Source organism: Dipodomys merriami, unplaced genomic scaffold (assembly GCF_024711535.1).
Source record: "Dipodomys merriami isolate MVZ:Mamm:240054 unplaced genomic scaffold, mDipMer1.0.p SCAF_271, whole genome shotgun sequence".
NCBI lineage: Eukaryota > Metazoa > Chordata > Mammalia > Rodentia > Heteromyidae > Dipodomys > Dipodomys merriami.
In genome coordinates, this window is record NW_027204171.1 from 763,923 (window position 1) to 788,875 (window position 24,953).

The following is a 24,953-nucleotide window of genomic DNA, read 5'->3' on the forward strand; positions in this document are numbered from 1 at the left end:
ATCTGAAAAGTTAAGACACCAAGAATCCCAAAGCAAGCAGGACTAGGTGTTTACTTCCCCTATTTTGTGGGGAGAGCAAAGAAAATGAGAGAGAATGGGTAGTTTCAAAAGTAAATAATACTGTTTTTAACATAAGTAATAAATTATTATTAGATACTAATTTATAATATTGACATAATATTGAGGTTTGAATATGTGCAATTGAAATGTTTGAATGTTAGAATGTTAGTAATACTTGATAGTGGCTGGTTCTGAGCTATACTTGATTTGGTAGGAGTCTTTATTATTTTGAGATAGGGGGTCTTTACAGTATTGTCCAGGCTGGCCTTTAACTTGTTCAAGCAATCTTCCCATCTCAGTCTTCCAAGTAGCTGGGAATATAAGCATGTACCACATGCCAAATCTGAGCTATCCTTTATGTCATCATTCCTCTACGTTAGGAAACAATGTGGTTTGCTGGGCGCTGGTGGCTCACGCCTGTAATCCTAGCTACTCAGGAGGCTGAGATCTGAGGATCGTGGTTCAAAGCCAGCCCGGGCTTTGAGTCCATGAGACTCTTTCTCCAATAAACCACCAGAAGACCGGAAGTAGCGCTGTGGCTCAAGTGGTAGAGCACTCGCCTTGAGCTGAAGAGCTTAGGGACAGCGCCCAGGCCCAGAGTTCAAGCCCCATGACCAACAAAAAAAAAAAAGAGAGAAAACAATGTGGTATTATAACCTAGTACAGCACTTTGCACAGGACATTCAGTACACACCATGGAACTCACTGGAACTGAGCACCTACGTTTTGGAGAGGAGAAATTCCTAGGAACACTGGCCTCCTGTTTTTGTCCCTCCTGTAACTCTTCATATCTAGCTGTTTTAATAATAAACATGGTTGGGTGTGGGATCACTTGTTTCAGAGTTGCCGGCCTTCAGATGCTTCTGCTACCAGACCTCCACCTCTGGCCACTGGACCATCTTCACATACCCACCAAGAGAAAACTGCAGACTCTGGGACCACTGAAGGCATGTCTCCCTGTTCTGACTTCTTCCACGGATCAAGTATATAACCGTATTACAGGGATCTCATGCTGAGAGTAGATAGACAGAAATACCCGAAGTTCCTTTGGTGACAATACTAAAGAAGTTAAAAATGAAAGTAGTTGAGATTTCACTAATATCCGAATTTTTTTTTTTTTAAATCTCCAAGGAAAAGCCAACCTTTGCTTAAACCCAAAGAAGGGCTTTTCTTAATCACATTTTGTAGTTCTTGGTAATCAATAGCTTACCAAACCCTCTTAATGAAGAAGTTTGTCCTTAGCCCTACTTTTTCTCAAATACCTACAGGCGTATGGCAGCTGGCACCTCCATCACTGTGTAAAGGCTCACATATCAGTCAGGGAAACGAGGCTGAGGAAAGAAAGGAGCCTTGGGACCACACTGAAAACTCTGAAGAGGAGCCGGTCTCTGTCAGCTCAGGAAGTTGGGACCAGTCAAACCAGCCAGTGTTTGAGGATCAGAGTGTTAAATGTTTTGGCCACCTAGCTGAGCACACACAGTGTGAGAAGCCACAGGAAAGTACTGGGAGGGATTGTGCTTCTCTCAAAGCTCTCCATGGCAGGGGGGATGCACCTAGGCACTGTTTACCCACCCCAGTAGATGCCAAAGGGCTCCAGGTCATGGGGAGCACTGTGAACTATTTCTGGGGTATTCCATTCTGCCCTGCCGGAGTAGACCCTAACCAGTATACCAAGGTCATTCTCTGCCAATTGGAGGTTTATCAAAAGAGCCTAAAAATGGCCCAAAGGCAACTTTTGAAAAAAAAAGTGTTTGGGGAACCAGTGTTACCTAGCCCCCCTTCTCTGATCCAGAATGAATATGGCCAAAGAGATCAGGCTAGTGACAGAAATGAAGGCATCTCAGAAGATGTGGGAGATGAAGACAAAGAGGAAAGGCAGGAGTCTAGGGCATCTGTCTGGCACTCAAAAACCAAGGATTTCCAAGAAAACTCAATTAAAAGCTTGAAACAGAAACTTTTGTTGGAGGAAGAACCAACAACCAGTCATGGTCAGGTAAGGGTCAGTGATGCTGTAATAAAGGATGGTTTATCCATAGATTAAAGAGGAATTATTGTAGCCTTTTGTTCTTTCTGTGGTCTTTTTTCCTTCCTTGCTTATTAAAGTGTAACACATGCACACTATAGAAAATTAGGAGAGTACACAAGAATATAAAGAAAAAAGCTGGGTATGGTGGTGCATACCTGCTATCCCAGCACTTTGGAGGCTGAAGCAGATAAGATCTCGAATTTGAGGCTTTGAGGCCAAACGTGCTACATGGTAACCACCTCCCCCGAAAAAAGGGAAAGAATTAGCTATAACCCCTTCACCAAGAGGCAGTTAGCATTTTTGTATATATAAAAATACATTTTTAAAAGTTTTTGAGCAAAATGAAGCCTCTTCTGTATAAGCTTTTCCCCCAGCTTTATAATTATCCTATTATCCTCTTTCTTTCTTTCTTTCTTTCTTTCTTTCTTTCTTTCTTTCTTTCTTTCTTTCTTTCTTTCTTTCTTTCTTTCTTTCTTTCTTTCCCTCTCTCCCTCTCTCCCTCTTTCCCTCTCTCCCTCTCTCCCTCTCTGTCTCCAGTCTTGGGGCTTGAACTCAGGGCCTAAGCTTCTTTTGCTCAAGGCTAGCACTCTACCACTTGAGCCACAGCGCCACTTCTGGCCTTTTCTGTGTATGTGGTACTGAGGAATTGACCCCAGGGCTTCATACATGCTAGGCAAGCACTCTACCACTGAGCCACATTCCCAGCCATCTTTTCTTTCTTTTTTTTGGTTGGTTGTGGGCTTGGGTACTGTCCCTGAGCTCCCCCCCCCCCCCCCCCCTCAAAGCTAGAGGTCTATCACTTTGAGCTACAGCTCTACTTCCATTTCCTGGTGGTTAATTGGAGATAAAAATTCATGGACTTTCCTGCCTTGACTGGCTTTGAACTGCCATCCTCAGATTTTTCAGCCTTTTTTTTTTTTTTGCCAGTTCTGGGGCTGGCCACCAAAGCTTGGGCGCTGTCCCTTTTCTTTTGCTCAAGGCTAGCACTCTACCAATTGAGTCACAGCGCCACTTCCCACCTTTTCTGTGTATGTAGTACTGGGGAATTGAACCCAGGGTTTCATGCATGCTACTAGGCAGGCACTCTACCACTGAGCCACATTCCCAGCCCCAGACATCGGCCTCTTGAGTAACTAGGATTACAGGCATGAACCACTGGCACGTGGACATAAAAAAAGTCCTAATTTTTTTTCTTGATGTAGAATACAATGTTGGATGAATCATAGTTTACCCAGTGGCCTATTGGTAAACATGTAGGTTTGTTTGCAGTATTTTCCTATTACAAGTAGCATTATAGGCAGTACTTCTTGAACAGAGGACGTTTTATCCACTTGGGAGGTATTTGTAGGATAATTTGCTATAAGATACAGCTAATGGATCAAAGGATATCTGCATTTACAGCTTACGTTAGCTATTATCAAATTGCCCTCTGTAGAGGTTGAGTACATGTATATTATCAGCAATGTATAATTACTGGTCTTCTCAAACCCCTTCCATCACAGTGTTCTCAGACTTCTCAATATCTACCAAGATGAAAGATGATAGTCTTAATTTGTATTCCTCTTACCATTTGTGAGGTTGAACTTTTCCCCACATTCTAAGCCTATTTGCATTTTCTTTTCTGTCTCTTGAGATTTTATGGTCATTTTTCTTTTTAAATCTCTTTCCTGTCTCTCTCCTGAAGTGGTTTGTAGGTAACTTTTACATATCCGGGGAAGTGATCCTTTGTGGTAAGAAGTGCAGATGATTTCTCTCTTTATTCCTCCTTGCATAAAAGTTAAGTTTCTGCTTTTGCTTGTGGTGATTTTTTTCTAATTTATTAAAAGCAGTTTCCATTTTATATTTGAATTACTTTTATAGTCTATTTCTCTTGACATAGCTAGATTAGAGTTTTTGTCTTCTGAAAGTTATAACAGCAATCATATTATACAATATTATTTTTAGTTGTGAAAGAATATCTGTGTTTATGGCTATTCAGGGTTTTGTTTTGTTTTGTTTTGTTGATTGTGTGGCTTGAACAGAGCCACAGCACCACTTCTGGTGTTTCGTGGTTAATTGGAGATAAGAGTCTTAGCCTTTCCTGCTCAGGCTGGCTTCAAACCATGGATCTTCAAGAGTAGCTAGGGATTATAAGTATGAGCTACTGTTGCCCAGCTGTTTTTTTGTTGTTTGTTTGGGGTGGTGTGTGTGTGTGTGTGTGTGTGTGTGTGTGTGTGTGTGTGTGTGTGTGTGTGTGTGTGTGTGTGTGTGTGTGTGTGTGTGTGTGTGTGTGTGTGTGTGTGTGTGTGTGTGTGTGTGTGTGTGTGTGTGTGTGTGTGTGTGTGTGTGTGTGTGTGTGTGTGTGTGTGTGTGTGTGGTATTTCTGCTGTTAGCCTCATGGACTTTCCTGATGGGGCTGGCTTTGAACCGTGATCCTCAGATCTCATTCTCCTGAGTAGTTAGGATTATAGGCGGGAGCCACAGAAGCCTGCCTTGTTTATTTTATTTTTATCGTACTTATGTGGCTTCTCATGAGAAAAACCTAAGAGATAGTAGATCTGAGAAACTTCCTATCATGGTACAGAGAGCATGGATTATTTAGAGAGAGGAGTTTGGCATTTGTGTTTCAATAATTCTATGTATTTGAGAAAGCTATTTTACTTCTCTGAATCTTACTTTTATCTCTGTAAAATAAGAATAGTAATTCCTATCATTAGTTATTTTTCTGGTTAAAGCAGATTTGTATGAAAAGCCTAGCATGATGCTTAGGAGATTATAGGTAACCAAAAATGGTAGTTCTGTCCTAGAAAAATCATTCATTGAGGTTACCTGCAGAGGTCATTCCCCCTCCCCCTCCCCACCCCACCGCTAGTCCTGGGGTTTGAACTCAGTTCTTGGACAGTGTCCCTGAACTTCTTTTGCTTAAGGCTAGCACTCTACCACCTGAGCCACAACACCACTTCCAGCTTTTTCGGTTTATGTGATTACTGAGGAATCAAACCCAGGGCTTCATGTATGCTAGGCAAGCACTCTACCACTAAGCCATATTTCTAGCCCCAGAGATCATTCTTTTCTAGTAGCTGTCTTCCTCCACAGTCTGGAAAGATTGGTATATGGAAAAAGAAGGCATTTTTCTTACCAGTTCTTCTAGTACCTGGCTTTTTTCTAAGGCAGAGTTTTCAGTGAATGCTTTTGCATTTCAGAGATGATGATTCTTAGAAGAAAACTCCAAAGACTGACATTTAGTGATTGAAAGATCCCAGTGGCTAGAGTTCTAGAGCATAAGCTATGAAGTTCTGTGTTGTGTCAAGCATACTTGAAGCAATGCTTTTCAGGACACTCCTGAAGTGGCCAAGGTCTAGTGGCTGATCTTACTGGTTAGAAGTTCTCCTAACATATGGACATGTCATTAAATACAATAGTTGATACTGTCAAAGTAATTCAAAACAGGACTTTATTGTATAGAGAAGCTAGTGTTTCATAAATTGTAAAGCAGCAGTGTAATCAAACCTGAAGATATTGAGACTAGAACACCAACTAATTTTTCTGTATCTCATACTGTAATGTATATGCTTCATTTTTCTCCCTGAAGACTGGCTTCCCTTGCTTTATTTCTCACTGTAGGTTGCAGAAACTTGATTCTATAAGCTTTGGAACTTGAATGTTACAGATTTCATTTCTCCATTTTCCAGAAAAAAAATTATGCTCCCATTTGGTCTTGACTCCTCTTACCAGCCTTTTTGGCTGTGGCCTGAAGGGATGGATATATGTGTCAAACTAGTAATGGGATAAGAGAGATGAGATGCAGTCCTTAATTTCAAGGAGACCAGGATGCCTCCATATATATATGAGCATAATTTTTAGAAATTACATAAAGCCGGGCGCCCGTGGCTCAAGCCTGTCATCCTAGCTACTCAGGAGGCTGAGATCTGAGGATCGTGGTTCAAAGCCAGCCTGGGCAGGAAAGTTCGTGAGACTCTTATCTCCAATAAACCGCCAGAAAACCAGAAATGGTGCTGTGGTTCAAGTGGTAGAGTGCTCACCTTGAGCTGAAGAGCACAAGGACAGCGCCCAAGCCCAGAGTTCAAGCCCCACGACCGACAAAAAAAATTACATAAAAATATTAAAAATAATTAAAAGTTTTAAAAAATAAAGGCCAGGGCTGGAAATGTGACTCACTGGTAGAGTGTTCGCCTAGCTTAGCATGCATGAAGCCCTGCATTCAATTCCTCAGTATCACATAAACAGAAAAAAGCCTGAAGTGGCACTGTGGCTCAAGTGGTAGAGCACTAGCCTTGAGCCAGACATGACAGGCAAAAAAAAAAAAAAAAAAAAAAAAAAAGTCCAGTATCCACATGAAGTAGGACTTTTTAGTTCATTTATTTTTTGTACGGTTCAGATCATATTAATGTATTTTTTTCCCTGATACTGGGAACCAGTTTTGCAAGTACTGCACTACTATTCCCATAACTCATATTGGTATACTGTTGTATTTTAAAGTTAACATTATGAATCATTTTCTTACATTAAAATGATGTGTAGATTTCACCTTTAATGTCATTTTGGCCTGCAAATTTGCCGTAATATTAAAACATTTTCCTGCTGTGTATTTCGGTTGTGATCAGTATCTTTCGACATGGAATGTTTTAAATTTCAAATCTATGTCCTTAGGAATAGAGAGCTAGAGAAATGCTATGTTGGAGAGTTATGAGCATGCTTACTGTTTGTTGCCATATTGCCGTATTTCAGAAAGATTGTTCAAATGTGTACTTGCTCCCTCTAGCGTAGTTCACTACAACTTTGCCAACTCAGAATAATATCTTTACAAAACAAAACAAACAGAAACAAGATTACTGCTTTTATAGGCAAGTCATGAAAACCTTTAGCATTGTAATTTTACTTCTTCATCTTTTGCTTTCAATAACTGGATGGAAAGAATTTACAGAATTTATGGAAACTTTTTTTTTTTTTTTTTTTTGGTCAGTTGTGGGGCTTGAACTCTCAGCCTAGGCTCTGTCTCTGAGCCTTTTTGTGCTCAAGGCTAGTACTCTACCACTTGAGCCACGTGCCCCTTCTGGTTTTGAGTGGTTAATTGGAGATAAGAGTTTCATGGGTACTTTTCTGCTTAGACTAGGCTGGCTTCAAACCCCCATCCTCAGATCTCAGCCTCCTGAGTAGCTAGGATTACAGGCATGAGCCACTGGTGCCCAGCTTGGGAACATTTTCTGTTGAACATGGCTTTGCTCAAGTTGCTGGGGTTTGAGACTCTTGAGTTGCTATAGAAAGCAAGAGTTTCAGAAATTGGGATAACAACAACAAAAAAATTCTCCTTGGGGCAAATGGCTTAGTCTGTAAGTGAAGGTTATTAAAGCTTTTCAATCAGTTGATAACTGGTCTCTGGCATCACTGAGAGTCGGAAGGCTGTTACTGAAGTCTGAGAGGTCTTAATGGTTTTACGAGGCAGAGGTGTTGATGTGCTTACTTACTACTTTTTTCTTTTTGGTAATGGTACTGAAGCTTGGACCCAGGGTTCACAGTCTGATCCCTAATTTTTCAGTCCAGTTGCTAGAGCTTCATTCTTAGAAATGACCAGATTGTATAGATTTACTACCAAACTTCATGCTGATGAATATACAACAAATGACAGTTTGGTCATTATGGGATAGGAACACTTTTGATGACCAAAATACTCTTGATTTACTGTACCCTGTACCTCCTTCTAGTATAAATAGATCTGGATCAGCAAAAGGGAGTTTCAAAGGAATAGCTTAACTGGATGTGGAAAAGCCTGAGAAGCCATCACTGCCTCCCAACAGAGCTGTTGCTAGGGTAACCAGCAGGCGATCAGACTACAATGTTGAAGATAGTATTTGAGTCTAGACTTTTAGACTTTCCCTTAAAACATTTTTTAAAAAGTTTTCATCAGTACTGGGGTTTGAATTCAATCTGGTGTGACAAGTGTTCCGGCCATTAAGCCAGGCCTCCATCCTATTTAACTTCAGTGAATTTTTCAGATAGGGTCCCATGCTTTTTCACAAAGCCAGCTTCAGACCATGATCTTCCTGATTTTGCCTCACAGTTAGCTGGGATAGACGTGTGACTATTATGGCTCTTTTGAGGGAAGGCCTCACTTTTTTTTTTTTTTTTGCCTATTCTGGTTTCAAATTGAATTGCAGTCCTCCTGTTTTTGCCTCCTAAATAGCAGGCATGTGCCATCACACTTGGCTTAATATTTTTCATTTTAAGACCCAGTACAGACTATCCTCTTTTTACTTACCATTTCTTCAGGCACAGTGTAACATCGAGATTTGGCCATAGCTTCCTAAGGTTTCATTTTTCTCCTAAATTTTCCTCTTTACTTGATTTATGTTTAGGTAGTTTTACTGTCATGTTTTTACATTCTGAATGAAACTTACTTTATCCCTAAATCCAGATGACTACCATTGAGGGGTGTAAATTGAGGAATTAATGTAGTTCATTAGAATGAGGATATATGTAAAAACACAACAGTAGTGGTTAGAGCATGGGCTTTGGAGTTAGGTAGGTTCCAGCTCATTGCTGATCAGCTGTGTGGTTCTGTGTTATTTAACCTTTTGAGGTTTCATTTTGCTAATTTTCTAAAATGCTTTAACAGCTAGTGCCTTACACGATTCTTGTGAAGATTAAAGGAAGTAATGGATGTGGCAGAAGCTTGGTGCCTAATATATGCACAATAACTTTTATTTTTATTTATTTATTTATTTTTGTCCAGTCGTGGAGCCTGAACTCTGGGCCTGGGCACTGTCCCTTAGCTCTTCAGCTCAAGGCTAGTGCTCTGCCACTTGAGCCACAGCGCCACTTCCGGCTTTTTTCTTTTTGCTTATGTGGTGCTGAGGAATCGAACCCAGGGCCTTGAGCATGCAAGACAAGCGCTCTACCACTGAGCCACCTTCCCAGCCCGCACAATAACTTTTAAAGTATTACACTGGTATAGTTTGAGATATGTTTCAGCCTAAGGTAGAAATAGAGGTGCCTTGATTGCTTTTGAAGTCCTAAACTTAGTCAGCTCATGATTCTAAATCATAATTTTATTTAATGGACACTAGGTGTCAGTGTTTTACTTTTTTTATCTAGTGTTTTACTTTTTTTTTTTATAAGATTTTTTTAACTGCTGAGTTCAGTCAAGTGCAGTTTACTGCTGTTGTATTTTAGCCCTTTTGAGAATTCTGTTCAACTCTTAGTTTTTCATGGTGACTGCATTCCCACTCAGTGTATAACGTTACCTTCTTTTTCACAATAGAGTCAATTTAGCTATTCCTTTTTTTTTTGGTAGTGTATTTCATCATTTACCTGAATAGTAGAGAGATGTCTAATTTGTTGAAGGTATTTATATCCTGTTAGGAAACCCTGGAAACTTTGTTCAGTAGCTTTACTTCTCCTGGAAGAAGCTTCACAGTCAGTGCTTTTCTTAGAAGAGCCTCTAGGGCAGCAGTAGCTAATAGTTTCTGTGCTCTTGTACATGTAGTGAGTTGACATTGACCAGCTTTCATGAGTAAGTGGAAATGCTCTTTTTCTTTAGCAGTCTATATCATTGCTTTTCTTAAAAGATATCCCTGCAGTGGAATAGCAAAACCATAATGACAGTTTTGAAGCAACAGACCTTGACTTTGGGGATAATCCTGTGTTATGTCTTGGTTGTGCTCAGAGAGATCTCCTGTGGATGCAGTGTATATACCAACTCACTGTTTCTGTTGAAAACTGGACTTTTTTCTGTCCATTCCCTTCTTAAATATTAAAAGCTTTATAACTGCTTTTCTGAAATTGTAATTCATTTGACTTACTTTTTTTTTTTTTTTTTGTGCTAGTCTTGGAGCTTGAACTCAGGGCCTGGGACCTCTGCCTGAGATATTTTGAACTCAAGGCTAATGATCTAGCACTTTGAGCCACAGCACCATTTCTGGCTTTTTAGCAGTTAATTGGAAATGACTCTCACATACTTTCCTGCCTGGGTTGGCTTTGAACCATGATCCTTAGAGCTCAGCTTCCTGAGTAGGATAAGCGGGCAGGAGCCATTGGCACTGCTTTTTATTTTATTTTTTATTTTATTAATGGTCCTTGAGTTTGAACTCAGGGCCTCTCTTCTTCTTTGTGTTTGCTAGGATTGCACTCTACTGCTGAGCCATACCTACACAGCTGTGTAGGTATGTGTCTGTGTAGTGTCCGTGTAGCCCAGCCTAGCCTGTAACTAGAAGTAGGCTGGCCTTGAACTTGAGATCCTCTTGCCTCAGTCTTAGGAGTGCTGGGATTACAGATATGTGCTACCATGCTGTGCTCTGGTCTGATTTGGTCTTTTAGATATGCTCTTTTACTGAAACTAACTTATGTTACTGCTGGGTTATAACATTGAACAATACATTTTTTTTTTTAAGGGAAGGAACTTCTAGGCATTTATACACAGACCAAAGGAAGTTACGCTTAGGGGATGAACACAAAGGCACAGTGCCTATGTGCTTTTTATTTTATATTACATAAGCCTATATAAAATAATACTTATTGAAATGAAAAAACAAAAACAAGAAACCTTTATCTTAAAATAAAAGGAAGAAACCAGTTCATGTGAGATTGTATATTTAGGATGTTTCCTATTTCTTTGCAGTCTTTTCAAGGGCTGTTTGTTGAAGAACCCTCTGAAGAAAAAAATGCTGCACCTGTTTCACAAAGGTTAGATCATTTGCTGTGAGTTTCAGTTCCTCTCTGATGATAGCCGAGTAAGGAAGGTGAATTGCAGGAGTGAGAGGGACTCCATGGACAGTCTGCCTAGGAATATTGAAGTCCTTTGTAAGCACAGATTAGCACAGCAGCTCCAACTTCTCAGATAAGCTTAGAAAGGTTATCTTGTCTACTGGAGTCATCTTGGCATAAATTCTATATATAGTACTTTTGAGAAATAGTCATTTCCTGTTATTCTGTGTGTGCACACCACATGCATGCATGTTATTAGTACTGGGACTTGAACTCAGGACGTGGGCGCTATTCCTTGTTTTTATGCTTAAGGCTGGTATTCTACTACTTAAACCACAGCTCCCTTCTAGCTTTGTGTTAATTGGAGATAAAAGCCTCAAAGACTTTTTGTCTGAGCTGGCTTTGAACCCAGACCCTTAGATACCAGCCTTCTGAGGAGCAAGGAGCACAAATGCAAGCCACTGGTGTCCATCTCTGCTATTCTCCTAACTACCGTAGCTTTCTGTGCCAATTTGAAGTCTCTAGTGTGATTATTTAGGCCACACAGACACTGTGTGGTTCTCTTCCCTATGTCTCATCTTTCCTATAAGTGGTTACATTTGCATTGTCTCCTCTATTATTGTTAATTGCCTGATAGGGTTATCTTCTAAGTCCTTTTACTTTAACAGTAGGTAACAAGTAATAGGCTATTTGTTATAAACTCTTCTACTAACTGGATCATGTTTCCAACCATTTTTCCACTTTGTGTGATAGTTGAGATTCAGGGATTTTTCAAGAGCATGATTTTGCATTGAGTGACCACTATTTCCCATATGGAAGTTGAGGCTTAGTGGCTGGCCATTGGATGTAATTTAAACGGGTGTTTGTCTTAACTTTTTGTGGATAGTACTGGGCATTTTTTTCCTAGGCTTTGGTTTGATATTTGTGTATTAGGACAGTTTTGGAAGTGTTTTTAACTGGCGTGGGTCTTCTGCTCCCTGTAGGCCTCTCTGCTTTATTGTGGTGAGTCTGTGCAGAGCAGATGTAGCTTTTAATAAATGATTATATGCTTTGTCACCAGGAGAGAGTTGAAATTGCAAGCAATGTGGTTTGACTTCAAATTGATTAGTCCATTTTATAAATGTCAGCAAATTGTTTTGTGATGGACCCTTTGAATAGAGTCCTAATGTTACATGCAGAGTAAACTGTGTCTGGCTTGGTTTATAACAAATGCTATGAGATGTTTTATTTAGAGAGAGAAATCACTTGTGGTTTCCTGTCAGGATTTACTTATTTATCATGAGTCAGTGGTGGCTATTCTCTCTTCTCTGTGGTTCTTGGTTGATGTGAGGATTTGTGTTTTTAAGTGTCTTCTTGCATACTTGATCAAACTAATCATAGAGCTCTGTGAAGCATGAGGGGGCTAGTTCAAATGCTCAAATCTCAGCCGTGTGTTCCTGTGTCAGGAAGAAATCATACCAGATGAATAGGCAGAGAAACCAGAAGGTTGGATGAGGGAAGCCATTCATAATTAAATTTTTCTTGAATGAGGTGTACAACTTGTGTGGGCAGATTTTTGTTGTAGGACAGTTTGGAACTGTATTTTATTTTTGTTGTTTATGTCTTGAGAAAAAGAGGAAATTTAACTGCAAGCTAAAGGAGAAGCTAGTGCTGTCAGTAGACTCTGTTTTCTGAGTTTACATGTACCTAGTTTTCAGAAGGCTGAGTCAAAAGCATCTTTGTGTTAAGAGTGGAGTTGGTGTCTTCTGTCATATTCACAAGCACTTCTTACCCTTTATCTTTCCTTTATGAACATTCCAAAAGGGATCTTCTTTTCATTCAGTGATTTTGGTGTAAGCATGTTTATGTTCCCTGTGTCTAGCCTAGAGTTTTACTACTGATTCCTTGCTTTCCTGTTGTGCTTTTGTGTTAGTGGACAGCAGGTATCAGATTACCTGTGGCTTTGTGAATGACTCACCATTGCTTTTGGCGCTGTGTTCTGATTTATTTTACTGAAAATTCACTTGGGATTTGGTTCTTTTTCAGCACGGCTGCTTTGACCAGTAAGAAAAGCTTAGTCCTTATGCCAGAGAGTTCTGCAGAAGAAATCACTGTTTGTCCTGGTAAGCATCTCTGCTGATTTTACTGAGATACTAGATTTTACTAGATACCTAGCTGTCTACTGTTTTTTATTTTGTTGGTTTCTTTGTTTGTTTGTTTTTAATTTAGGTTGTGAGGTTTGAACTGGGAGCTGTCCCTGAGCTTTTTCACTCAAGGCTAGTCCTTTATCACTCTGATCCACAGTGCCACTTCAGTTTTCTGGTGGTTAACTAAAGATAAGAGTCTCAAGATCTTTCCTGCCTAGGCTGGCTTCAAACCATGATCCTCAGATCCTCAGCCTCCTGAGTAGCTAGGATTACAGGCCACTGGTGCTCAGCCTGTTTTATTCTTATAATTTTTTTTGTTCAAAACACTCTCAAGGGGCTGGGAAGGTGGCTCAGTGGTAGAGCGCTTGCCTTGCATGCCTGAGGCCCTGGGTTCAATTCTCAGCACCACATAAGCAAAAAGAAAAAAGCCGGAAGTGGCGCTGTGACTCTAGTGGTAGAGCACTAGCCTTGAGCTGAAGAGCTGAGGGACAGCGCCCAGGCCTAGAGTTCAGGCCCCAAGACCGGACCCAAAACAAAACAAAACAAAAAAACACTCTCAAGAGGTTTATGTGTGGTTGATATAAATATGCATGTTTATGTGTGTATGAATTCCTATACACAATCACATACAGATACACATACACATACATACTTATTTTTAGTGGACTTTGACTAATTCTCAACCTTTTTCCCTTCTTAGGGCTAATTTAGTTTTGAAATTAACATGGCTCCTCCCCTGCTTGTTGTTTCCACTCTCATCAGAGATGACAACAAAACAACTGTTAGTGCCCACGGCTCACACTTATAATCCTAGCTACTCAGGAGGCTGAGATCTGAGGATCTCAGTTCAGAGCCAGCCCAGGCAGGAAAGTCTGTGAGATTTTTATGTGGATTTTTTTTTTTTTTTTTTGCCAGTCCTGGGGCTTGAACTCAAGGCCTGGCACTGTTCCTGAGCTTCTTTGTACTACTTGAGCCATAGTATCACTTCCACCATTTTTTGAGTAGTTTAGTGAAGATAAGAGTCTCACTGCCCTTTTCTGGGTTGGCTTTGAACTGTGATTCTTAAATCTTAGCCTCCTGAGTACCTAGTATTACAGGTATGAGCCACCAGGCCCAGCCTCTATAACTTACTTTTTTTTTTTTTGCCAGTACTGGGGCTTGAATTCAAGGCCTAGACACTGTCCCTCAGCTTTTATTGTTCAAGGCTATGTTACTCTAACAGATGAGACACAGCACTTTCTGTTTTTCCGGTGGTTAATTGAAGATAAGAGTCTGGCAGACTTTCCTGTCCAGAGTAGCTTTGAACTTCAATCCTTCTATAGCATTTTTTTCCCTCACATTGCTGAGTACTGAACTCAGGGCTTTGCACTCACCAGGCAAGCGCTCTTCCACTGAGCTGAATTCCCAGCCCCTGAACTTCGATCAGGGGGACACACACACACAGTGCACAGGCCCAGAGTTCAAGCCCCACGACTGATTAAAAAAAAAAAAGCTGGGCGCTGGTGGCTCACGCCTGTAATCCTAGCTACTCAGGAGGCTGAGATCTGAGGATCGCGGTTCAAAGCCAGCCCGGGCAGGAGAGACCGTGAGACTCCTATCTCCAATAAAGTACCAGAAAACCGGAAGTGGCGCTGTAGCTCAAGTGGTAGAGCGCTCGCCTTGAGCTGAAGAGCTGAGGGACAGCGCCCAGGCCCAGAGTTCAAGCCCCACGACTGATTTAAAAAAAAAAAAAAAAAAAGCTGGTGCACGCCAGTAATCAACAAGGAGGATGAGGCCAGAGGATCACGAGTTCGAGACCAGCCTGGGCTACACCTTGGGCTGGGAAGGTGGCTCAGTGGTAGAGAGTTGCCTTGCATGCATGAGGTCCTGGGTTCGATTCCTCAGCACCACATAAGCAAAAAGAAAAAAAGCCAGAAGTGGCACTGTGGCTCAAGTGGTAGAGTGCTAGCCTTGAGCTGAAGAGCTGAGGGACAATGCCCAGGCCCAGAGTTCAGGCCCCATGATTGGACCCCCCAAAAAACAACTCTTGGGCTGGCTTTGAACCTTGATCCTCAGATCTCAGCCTCCTGAGTAGCTAGGATTATAGGTGTGAGCCACTGGTGCTCAGCTCAGTTTTCTTTCGTTTTTGGGGCGGGGGAGGGGCTTTTTAAAAAGCAGAGCCTATTATATTTATCAGTAACTTCGTTCATGTTAGATTGAGGAACTTTTGGGATGGCAAGTAGTTACAAATGTTGTTAAAAGTCCTATCTTGAGTTTTCAGGTTTCTGCTTGTCAGATATATTCATAGTTTCCTAGTTTTGGTTTCTTTTCAATTTTTTCTACATAGACTGCAAGCCATAGTTAATGTACAATCTAGAAAAGTTGTGTAAATATTTTCAAGCACTTGGCAGCCTATCGTGAAATCTTTTAAAATATTATTTTAAGAGTATAATTATGTTGGTTTTCATTGAAAGTGGTTCCCTAATTCATTTGAAATGTTTTTGGATTATTGCCTAATTATGCCCACCAAGAGACCTCACTACCAAGTGCTCTGATTTTGGCAGGAACTCTCAAGACTGAAATACTGTCTTTGTGAGAAGAAAGCAATTTTTTTTCTGGGAAAGTCCCAGGCTGCGTCTTTTATCTGGAACTGTGCACTTGGCCCTCTTTTGCAAAGTCTCTCAGTATACCTGTTAGATAATGGCATAGGATATCATCCTGGGATCTTGCAGGAAGAACTTGAAAGTCCTTGTTAGTGAGGACTGATTGAGGTTAGGTAGCTTTATGATCTGACTTTCTGTCATTAGCCTGCAGATTAAGTCTGCTTGTAGACAAAACCACTTCTAAATGAGATTGTAGAGAGGTTTTTTTTTTTTTTACAGTTTCAGGGATTTTATACTAAAAACTAGGCTAGCTGGGCACCAGTGACTCATGCTTGTCATCCCAGCTACTCAGAAGGCTGAGATCTGAGGATCCCAGTTCAAAGCCAGCCCAGGCAAGAAAGTCCATGAGATTCTTACCTCCAGTAAACTACCAGAAAACCAGAAGTGGCGCTGTGGCTCAAGTGGTAGAGCACTTGCCTTGAGCTTAAGAGCTGAGGGATGGCGCCCAGGTCCAGAGTTCAAGCCCCATGACTGACAAAACAAAACAAACACCAACTAGGCTTTTTTGGTTGGGCCTGGGGCTTGAACTGAGGGCCTGGCACTGTTCCTAAGGCTAGCTAGTGATTACCACTTGAACCACAGCTCCATTTCTGGCTTTTTGTGGTTAATTGGAGATAAGTCTTATGAACTTTCCTGCCTGGGCTGGCTTTGAACTATGATCCTCAGATCTCAGTCTCCTGAGTAGTTAGGATTACTTCGGATTGAGCCACTGGTACCAGGCGAGGCTATCTTTTAGGGTTACTTTGTTTTTTTTTTTTTTGGTCCGGTCGTGGGGCCTGAACTCTGGGCCTGGGTGCTGTCCCTCAGCTCTTCAGCTCAAGGCTAGCGCTCTACCACTTGAGCCACAGCGCCACTTCCGGCTTTTTTCTTTTTGTTTATGTGGTGCTGAGGAATCGAACCCAGGGCCTCGAGCATGCAAGGCAAGTGCTCTACCACTGAGCCACCTTCCCAGCCCCAGGGTTACTTTGTTAAAGAAGCAGAATATGACCATATTATGTCCTTATTGTGCCTTGTGCTAGCACTGTTTACTTCTGAGGCATTAGTATCTCTTTAAGTTGTCTTTATAGTTGGACATTTCAGTCATTCACACAGGGCCTAGTATATGACTTTTATTATTGTACAGTAGTCCAGGTAGTGAGTGCTCTTATATTTGAACAGACTGTCTGGTGATGCTATGCCTGATATTAACTTGCAAAGAAGATTTTGAGGCTTATGTGCTTTCCTATCAAGGGGATAAAATCTGTGTGTGTGTGTGTGTGTGTGTGTGTGTGTGTGTGTGTGTGTGTGTGTGTGTGTGTGTGTGTGTGTGTGTGTGTGTGTGTGTGTGTGTGTGTGTGTGTGTGTGTGTGTGTGTGTGTGTGTGTGTATGTATCCACTTTCCAAGAAATTGTGATGTATTAAAATACAATTAATTCTAGAAATGTATTCTTTAATGAGTTAGAAGCTATTTAGAATCTTGCACATTGTATTTGTAAAGCACACAAATGCCATTAGAGGTATAATAAGTACTGTCAAACTTGCAGGATTTGCCTTCTGAGACAAATTTCTCATCTTCAACAGACTTCAGAATGCTGTTTTTTCATATATGCTTGCAGTGAGCTTCAAACTTACTCATCCTTTATGTTTTTCCCTCATCCTCTTCTCCTCCTAGGTAGTCTCTTAATTACACTCTTGTTCTGTATTTACTCATATAAGTAATTGTGTGTGTGTCTATCTAATTATCTATCTGAGCACATGTCTATGAATATGCATGTCTTCCACGTGTGAGTGAAAACATATGATACATTGTTTTTTGAGTTTGGTTTGTCTTGTTCAATATGATGTCCTCTAATTTTTCTGCAAATGACATGGTTTCATTTTTCTTTGTGGCTGTGTATTTCATAACTACGAAAAACCAAAATTAAGTTAATGTTATTTAAATTTTTTAAATTACAGAGACACAGCTAAGTTCCCCTGAAACTCTTGACCTTGAGAAAGAAGCATTTCCAAATAGCAGAGAGACCCCGGATGCAGTAAGAACGAGAGATGAGGAGGTGAATATTCTCCTTTATAATTTTTCTTCAGTCATTTATTTCAGTTGTTTTCTCTTTTAAAATAATGTTAACCTTGGGGGCTGGGAAGGTGGCTCAGTGGTAGAGCGCTTGCCTTGCATGCATGAGGCCCTGGGTTCGATTCCTCAGCACCACATAAGCAAAAAGAAAAAAGCCGGAAGTGGCGCTGTAGCTCAAGTGGTAGAGCGCTCACCTTGAGCTGAAGAGCTGAGGGACAGCGCCTAGGCCCAGAGTTCAGGCCCCACGACTGGACCCCAAAAAAAAAAAAAAAATAATGTTAACCTTGGATGAAAAGATTTAGGTGGCATAGGGTTTTAATTTTTTGACACATTTATTCCAGAGAAATTTTTATTAAGATTATTTCAAGCTGGATACTGGTGGCTCATATCTGTAATGCTAGTTAACTTAATAGGCTGATATCTGAGGATCAAGGTTCAAGGCTAGCCCAGGCAGGAAAGTCTGTAAGGCTTATCTTCAGTTAACCACCAAAAATCCAAAAGTAGAGCTGTGGTTTAAGTGGTAGAGTGCTAGACCTACAAAAGTTCTGGGACCATGCCTAGGCCTTGAGTTAAAGCCCTAGATCTGACACACAAAAAAAGGCCAAAAAAGCTGGGTACCAGTGGCTCACGCCTGTCATCCTAGCTACTCAGGAGGCTGAGAGCTGAGGATTATGGTTCAAAGCCAGCCTGGGCAGGAAACTCCATGAGCTTCTAACTGCCAATAAACCACTAGAAAACCGGAAGTGGTGCTGTGGCTCAAGCAGTTCAGTGCTCACCTTGAGCTGAAGAGTGCAGGGAAAGTGAATAGGCCCAGAATTCAAGCCCCACAACTGACAAAAAAAAAAGTCTTTTCAAAACCCTTACTGTTTCTTTTATACTTTTATTACATTTCTGGTACAGATGAGGAAACTGAGGCTTAGGATGTTTGAGTAATTTTTACTAATTTCTACTGCTTACTGATAGAACTAGAATTTGAACATAGATTTGTCTTTAAAGTTATAGGGCATGAACAATCTTGGGAAAAAAATCCCCATATTCTTTAGCCCTCATTTCTAAATGTTATCAGAAATACAAAGACAAAATAAGTGAATCACGTTATCTTTCCTAGCTCATTTCACATATCTGGTGATAGTCATAAAACTGATTGGTAGAAATTTATGCCTTTTTTTTGTATGTGTGGTATTGGGATTTGAACTCAGGGCTCCCTTCTGGGAGGTGCTGTACCAACAGAGCCATGTCTCCAGCTGAAATTCATACTTCTGAATTAAGACTCTTCGTGTGGAACTGAGTCTAGTGGTATATATCTATAAAGCTAGCACTCAGAGGCTAGCACAAGCTGCTTCTCAGTATCTGTTTTCCTGTTGAGCCTGACGAAACAAATTACAAAATTCTTTTACAAAGAATTTAAACTTTTTTTTTTTTTTTTTTTTGGTTGGTCATGGGGCATGAGCTCTGGGCCTGGGCGCTGTCCCTCAGCTCTTCACTCAAGATGAGCGATCTACCACTTGAGCCACAGCGCCACTTCCAAGAATTTAAACTTTTGTCTTTAATCTATTGTCATGTAAAGCAGCTTGGAAACTGAACACATTTTTTTTTTAAAATAAAGATTTTGTTTGTATTTGTATTAACTTTCCTCCTCCTCTTCCTCTTCCTCCTCCTCTTCTTCTTCTATGTAATTTTTTTTTAATTGTAAAGATACTGTACAGAGGGGTTACAGTTACATGAGTAAGGTAATGAATACATTTCCTATGGAACATTGTTACCCTCTCCTTTGTTTTTCCCCTACTATCCCTTCCTTCTCCACCCCAACTCCTTCCTCCTCCCCCCCCAAGTTGTAAAGTTCATTTTCAACATAGTGTCTTATACATCTCATTGTTGCAGTGGGTCAACCTATATCCTTATTTCAGCATTTTATTATTTCTCTTCCCCTCCTCAAATTAGAACAATGTATATACAAGATGCAGGGTACCAGAATCAAATACAGTGACAACAGGGGTTATACCATGAGGGAAGAACATACAAAGAAACAAAAAAAAAAATCACATTGTACATTAAAAACAACAGTAACAAAGAAAAAACCACTTGTGTCCCTATCTTGGGGTTCATTTCCCTTAACATCATCTTTTTTTTTTGCTGGTTCTGGGGCTTGAACTCAGGGCCTGGGCACTGTCCCTGAGCTGCTTTTTTTTTTTTTTTGGCGTAGGGCTAGTGCTCTACCACTTGCAGCACAGCACCACTTCTGGCTTTTTCTGTTTATGTGGTGCTGAGGAATCGAACCCAGGGTCTCATACACCCAAGGCAAGCATACTACCACTGAGCCACATTCTCAGTCCCTTAACATCATCTTATATGGTCATATGTATTTAGCTTTTGACCTTTTCTGCTTGTCTGGTAAGATTATCCTAGACTTATCTAGTTATTGCAAATAAGGGAAATATTTTTTATTTTTTTGCCTGTCTTGGGCTTGAACTCAGGGTCTAGGCTCTGTCCCTGAGCTAATTCTCTACCACTTGAGCCATAGTTCCACTTTTGGCTTTTGTCTGAGTAGTTTATTGGAGGTAAGAGTCTCATGGACTTTCCTGCCCAGGCTGGCTTTGAATTGGGATCCTCAGATCTCAGCCTCTTGAGTAGCTAGGATTACTGGCATGAGCCACCAGCACTGGCCATATTTACTTTCTTATCCTATAATGGAGACTTAATTCTGATTCCCTTTTATACTTTAAGGTGTGTGTGTGTGTGTATGTGTGTGTGTGTGTGTGTGTGTGTGTGTGTGTGTGTATGTGTACAAAAGAGTGTGTGTGTTTATGTGTACAAGAGTGTGTGTGTGTGTGTGTGTGTGTGTGTTTATGTGTACAAAAGAGTGCATATACCTGAATCAGAACTTGAACTAAGGGCCTCATTCTCTTGTTTAGCTTGTTTATTCACAGCTGGTTCTCTACCACTTGAGTCACACCTCCACTTACAGATTTTTTGCAGCTTATTTTGGAGATGGGATCTTGCAAGCTTTTTTGCTTAGACTGACTTTGAAGCTCAATCCTCAGATCTCAGCCACCAGCCCTTGATGTAGGTTTTTTTGGTGGGGGGCAGTTGTGGGGCTTGAACCTATGACTGGACACTGTCCCTGAGCTCTTTTGCTCAAGGCTAGTCTTCTACCACTTTGAGCCACAGCTCTTCTGGTTTTTTAGTGGTTAACTGGAGATAAGAATCTCATGAACTTTGAGAATCATGAACCATGTTTCTCAAATCTCACCTCCTGAGTAGCTATCATTATAGGGTTAGCCACCAGTGTTTGGCTTAGTTTTTTCCCCTAAACAGCTTTTACCATAGAAGTTCGATTCCCTCCCAGCCTTTCCACTGCAGGTGCTGGGTGCCTGGTTTCCTGAAACCTACTGTGCCACTACTGATAAGACTCCTAGTGTGGGGCTGGGAAGGTAGTTCAGTGGTAGAGTGCTTGTCTTGCATGCCTGAGGTCCTGGGTTCGATTCCTCAGCACCACATAAGCAGAAAAAAGCTGGAAGTGGTACTGTGGCTCAAGTGGTAGAGCGCTAGCCTTGAGCTGAAGAGCTGAGGGACAGCGCCCAGGCCCAGAGTTCAGGCCCCACGACCAGACCCCCCCCCAAAAAAAAAAAAAAAAAAAGACTCTTAATGCCAGTGGTGGTTGTGAAGATGGACATAGGTGCTTCACATCAAAACTTGTTCATTTTGACATCCTGTCAAAATGGGATTGGAGTGGCCTACGGCTATACTACCCCCAAAATGTCTAATCTCACACAAATGGGAATAGGGGAACCGATATTGTTATCACAGTCATCCTTACACAAAGAAGCATCCCTACAAGCCATTTAGTTCATCAAGGTCGATTTCCTAGCTATCTATGACTACAAAGGCTTGGGTTCTTTGTTTGGGTCAAAGAACCTGAGTCCTGTTTAGAATTTATAATGTACTTGTCTGCACTACTCCATATCAAATAATTTGTTGGCTTCCTCATACTGAGTATCCTTTTTTCCACTGGTTCTGTTTGCAGATATCTGTGGATATCCTGAAGTGCTCTTAGAAGTTAAGACAGGGCTAGGACTGGCTCACGAGGTAGAGCACTTGCCTGTCAGCATGAGTCTTTGTGTTCATCACTAGTACCACTTGAAAAAAAACAGTAAAGGAATTCAGAGATAGCGCAGTATAACCACACTGCAGAATCGTATCATCCTCTGGTTATGAACAGATGAACCTGGATATGTGAGAAGCTTGGTGACTAAGCTTAGAATAGTAGTAGCACCTCAAACTTCCAAGTTTTAATGTGAAGCAGGCCTGGATTAGAAGCTTATTAACTTTTGGATCAGCAGGTTACTTTCTAGAGCTGGTGATACCTCTACTATAGGTTCTTTTTTTTTTTTGGCCAGTCATGAGGCCTGAACTCTGGGCCTGGGCGCTGTCCCTCCGCTCTTCAGCTCAAGGCAAGCGCTCTACCACTGGAGCCACAGCGCCACTTCCAGCTTTTTCTGCTTATGTGGTGCTGAGGAATCGAACCCAGGGCCTCATGCATGCGAGGCAAGCGCTCTACCACTGAGCCACCTTCCCAGCCCCTACTATAGGTTCTTGTAAGGGATATACATATGGAAAACATTTAGCAGAGCTTGGTACAGGACAAGAACTCAACTGTTGCCAGTTCCTTTCTCATCTTCCTCTTGTGACTTTTTAGCAAAAGGCAATTGTGTTAAAAATGGAATATTTTCTGGCAGTTGTAGAAATTGACTTGGTATTTGTTTGTTTGTTTTGTTTTATGCCAGTCCTGGGGCTTGAACTCAGGGCCTGGTCACACTGTCTCTGAGTTTTGCTGCTCAAAGCTATTTCACTACCAATGGAGCCATAGCTTAAGTATACTTCCAGCTATTTGTGGTTCATTGGAGGTAAGAGTCATTTAGACTTTTCCTGCCTGGGCTGGCTTTGAAGTGCAGTCATTAGACCTCAGCCTTCTGAATAGCTCGGATTATAGGCATGAGCTACTGGTGTGCACCTGGCCTCAGAATTTATTTAGATGGCCTCTTTGCATCTCTGCTGGCTCAGTAGATTTTTAGGGATGACCTAAACCTAGCAAAACAACAAACAAAACAATATTCCTAATTAACAGAGAAGTTCACTTGTATACTTGTAATTTTGATTGTGTTTGTCCTTGTACCAGAGAGGGCTTCTTTCCCTCTGTAGTAAGGTGCAGTGATGATAGCACAAGTGTTCCTTGCACTAAGTGAAAGCAGAGCAGCTCCACAGTGATTGGGTAGGACACACTGCCCTTTAAAGCACGTGCTAGCAGTAGTGCTGCAGTGCTCACACACGCCGCTGAACTCATCGCCGTAGAGCTCTTGGCTCTGACCGACCCCGACAAGTGACATAAAATTCCTCTGCGAGAGACACAGGAAAAATGCTGACTGTGAAACCTCGCTGAGAGGAGCAACAGAGAAAAGCTTGAAGCATGGCTTTGCAGAATTGATTGTCTGAACTAATGACTTTTCTTTGGATCTTTCAATATTTGGGTCTTGTTTCCTCTTTCAATCCAAAAAGTCACAAATAAAGCCCAAGAGGTTATATCTTTGGTCCAAACACAAACTTATCTTAAATCCTACTTGTACTTAATCTGACTACAAGCTCTTTTGTTTTTAAGTTTCTTATGACTTAAAATCTCACTAATCTGAATTTTATTGTGAGACTGAAAGTGTCTTTTTTAAAAAATATTTTTTATTGTAAAAATACTGTACAGAGGGGTTACAGTTACATGAGTAAGGTCATGAGTACATTCCCATTATTGCCTCCTCCATTGCTTTTCCCCTACCATCCCTTCCCTCTCCACCTCCCCAGCTTCTCCCCCCCCCCCCCCCCCAGTTGTAAAGTTCATTTTCAACATAGTGTCTTGTACATCTCATTGTTTCAGTGGGTCAACCTCTATACCTTACTTCAGCATTTTGTTATTTCTCCTTCCCTCCCCAAATTAGAAAAATGTATATACAAGATTCAGGGCTCTGGAATCACCTACAGTGACAATGGGTTATACCATGGGGGAAGAACGTGCATTAAAAAACAACAGCAACAAAGATGAAACCTCTTTTGTCTCTATCTTGGGGTTTATTTTGCTTAGAATCATGAAGGTGCCTTTTAAGATGCTGCTGCTCTTGGGCACTGGTGGTGCACACTGTCATCCTTGCTATTCAGGAACCCAAGATGAGGATTGGGGTTCGAAGCCAGCCTGGGTAGGAAAGCCCATGAGACTCTGACCTCTCATTAACCAACAAAAAGCCAGAAGTGGAGGTGTGACTCAAGTGGTAGAATGGTAGCCTTGAGTAAAAGAAGTTCAGGGACAGTGCCTAGGCCCTGAGTTCAAGTCCCCCTCCCCCTCCCCCTAAAAAATGATACTGCTGCTACACAAAGTGTGAAATTAGTACAAACACACTCACTCAATGAGACTTGTCCCTGCAGTGTGGAGAGGTCGGTGCTCTCAGGTTTTGGAACCAGATAGTCCTTGGTTTGAATATCAACCTGCCACTTACTTGTGACTTGGTGCAAATTGCCTTCCTATTTCGGATCAGACTTTTCTCATGTGGAAAAGGATATGTCAGTACCCTTGTCAGGCTTTGGATAAGTGAGTAATGTGTAGTGTTTAGTATACATTGAAAGCTCACCTTATTTGTAGATTGTCACATGCAGTTTTGGCCAAGTGCAGTAAAAAAAAAAAAAAAAATCAATCAATCAATAAGGCCAAGTGCCAGTGGTTCCCACTTGTGATCCAAACCACTCAGGAGGATTGAGGCTTGAAACTGCTGTAGTCAAAAAGTTCATGAGATTTCCATCTCAACCAGTAGCTAGGTACGGTGGCACATACCTCTCGTCCCAACTACTTGGGAAGCAGCAAAAGACCCTGTCCCCAAAATAAATAAGCAAGATCTGGCTGGGCACCGGTGGCTCACGCCTGTAAATCCTAGCTACTCAGGAGGCTGAGATCTGAGGATCACGGTTCAAAGCTAGCCAGGGCAGGAAAGTCTGTGGGACTCTTAATCTCCAATAAACCATCAGAAAACCAGAAGTGGCGCTGTGGCTCAAGTGGTAGAGCGGGAGCTGGGGAGGTGGCTCAGTGGTAGAGTGCTTGCCTTGCATGCATGGGGCTCTGGGTTCAATTCCTCAGGGAAGTGGCGCTGTGGCTCAAGTGGTAGAGCACCAGCCTTAAGCTGAAGAGCTGAGGGACAGTGCCCAGGCCCAGAGTACAAGCCCCATGACCAACGACAAAAAAAAAAAAAGTCTAGATAGAAGGTGGCTCAGGTGGTAGAGCATCTGCTTAGCCAAGCACAAAGCTGTAAGTTCAAATTCCA

At 41.5% G+C, this 24,953-nt stretch overlaps 1 protein-coding gene across 3 annotated transcripts in view; it reads left to right on the plus strand.

Moving 5' to 3' along the window:
- The window catches only part of Uimc1 (ubiquitin interaction motif containing 1), an 88,213-nt gene that overhangs the window by 23,458 nt on the left and 39,802 nt on the right, over nucleotides 1-24,953 (plus strand). For all 3 annotated transcript variants that reach the window (XM_070036504.1, XM_070036506.1, XM_070036505.1), the window contains exons 5-9: nucleotides 902-1,007; nucleotides 1,329-2,053; nucleotides 10,701-10,765; nucleotides 12,812-12,888; nucleotides 17,490-17,587. In XM_070036504.1, coding sequence (XP_069892605.1) covers nucleotides 902-1,007; nucleotides 1,329-2,053; nucleotides 10,701-10,765; nucleotides 12,812-12,888; nucleotides 17,490-17,587 — 1,071 coding nt within the window. The remainder of the gene's footprint in view (nucleotides 1-901; nucleotides 1,008-1,328; nucleotides 2,054-10,700; nucleotides 10,766-12,811; nucleotides 12,889-17,489; nucleotides 17,588-24,953) is intronic.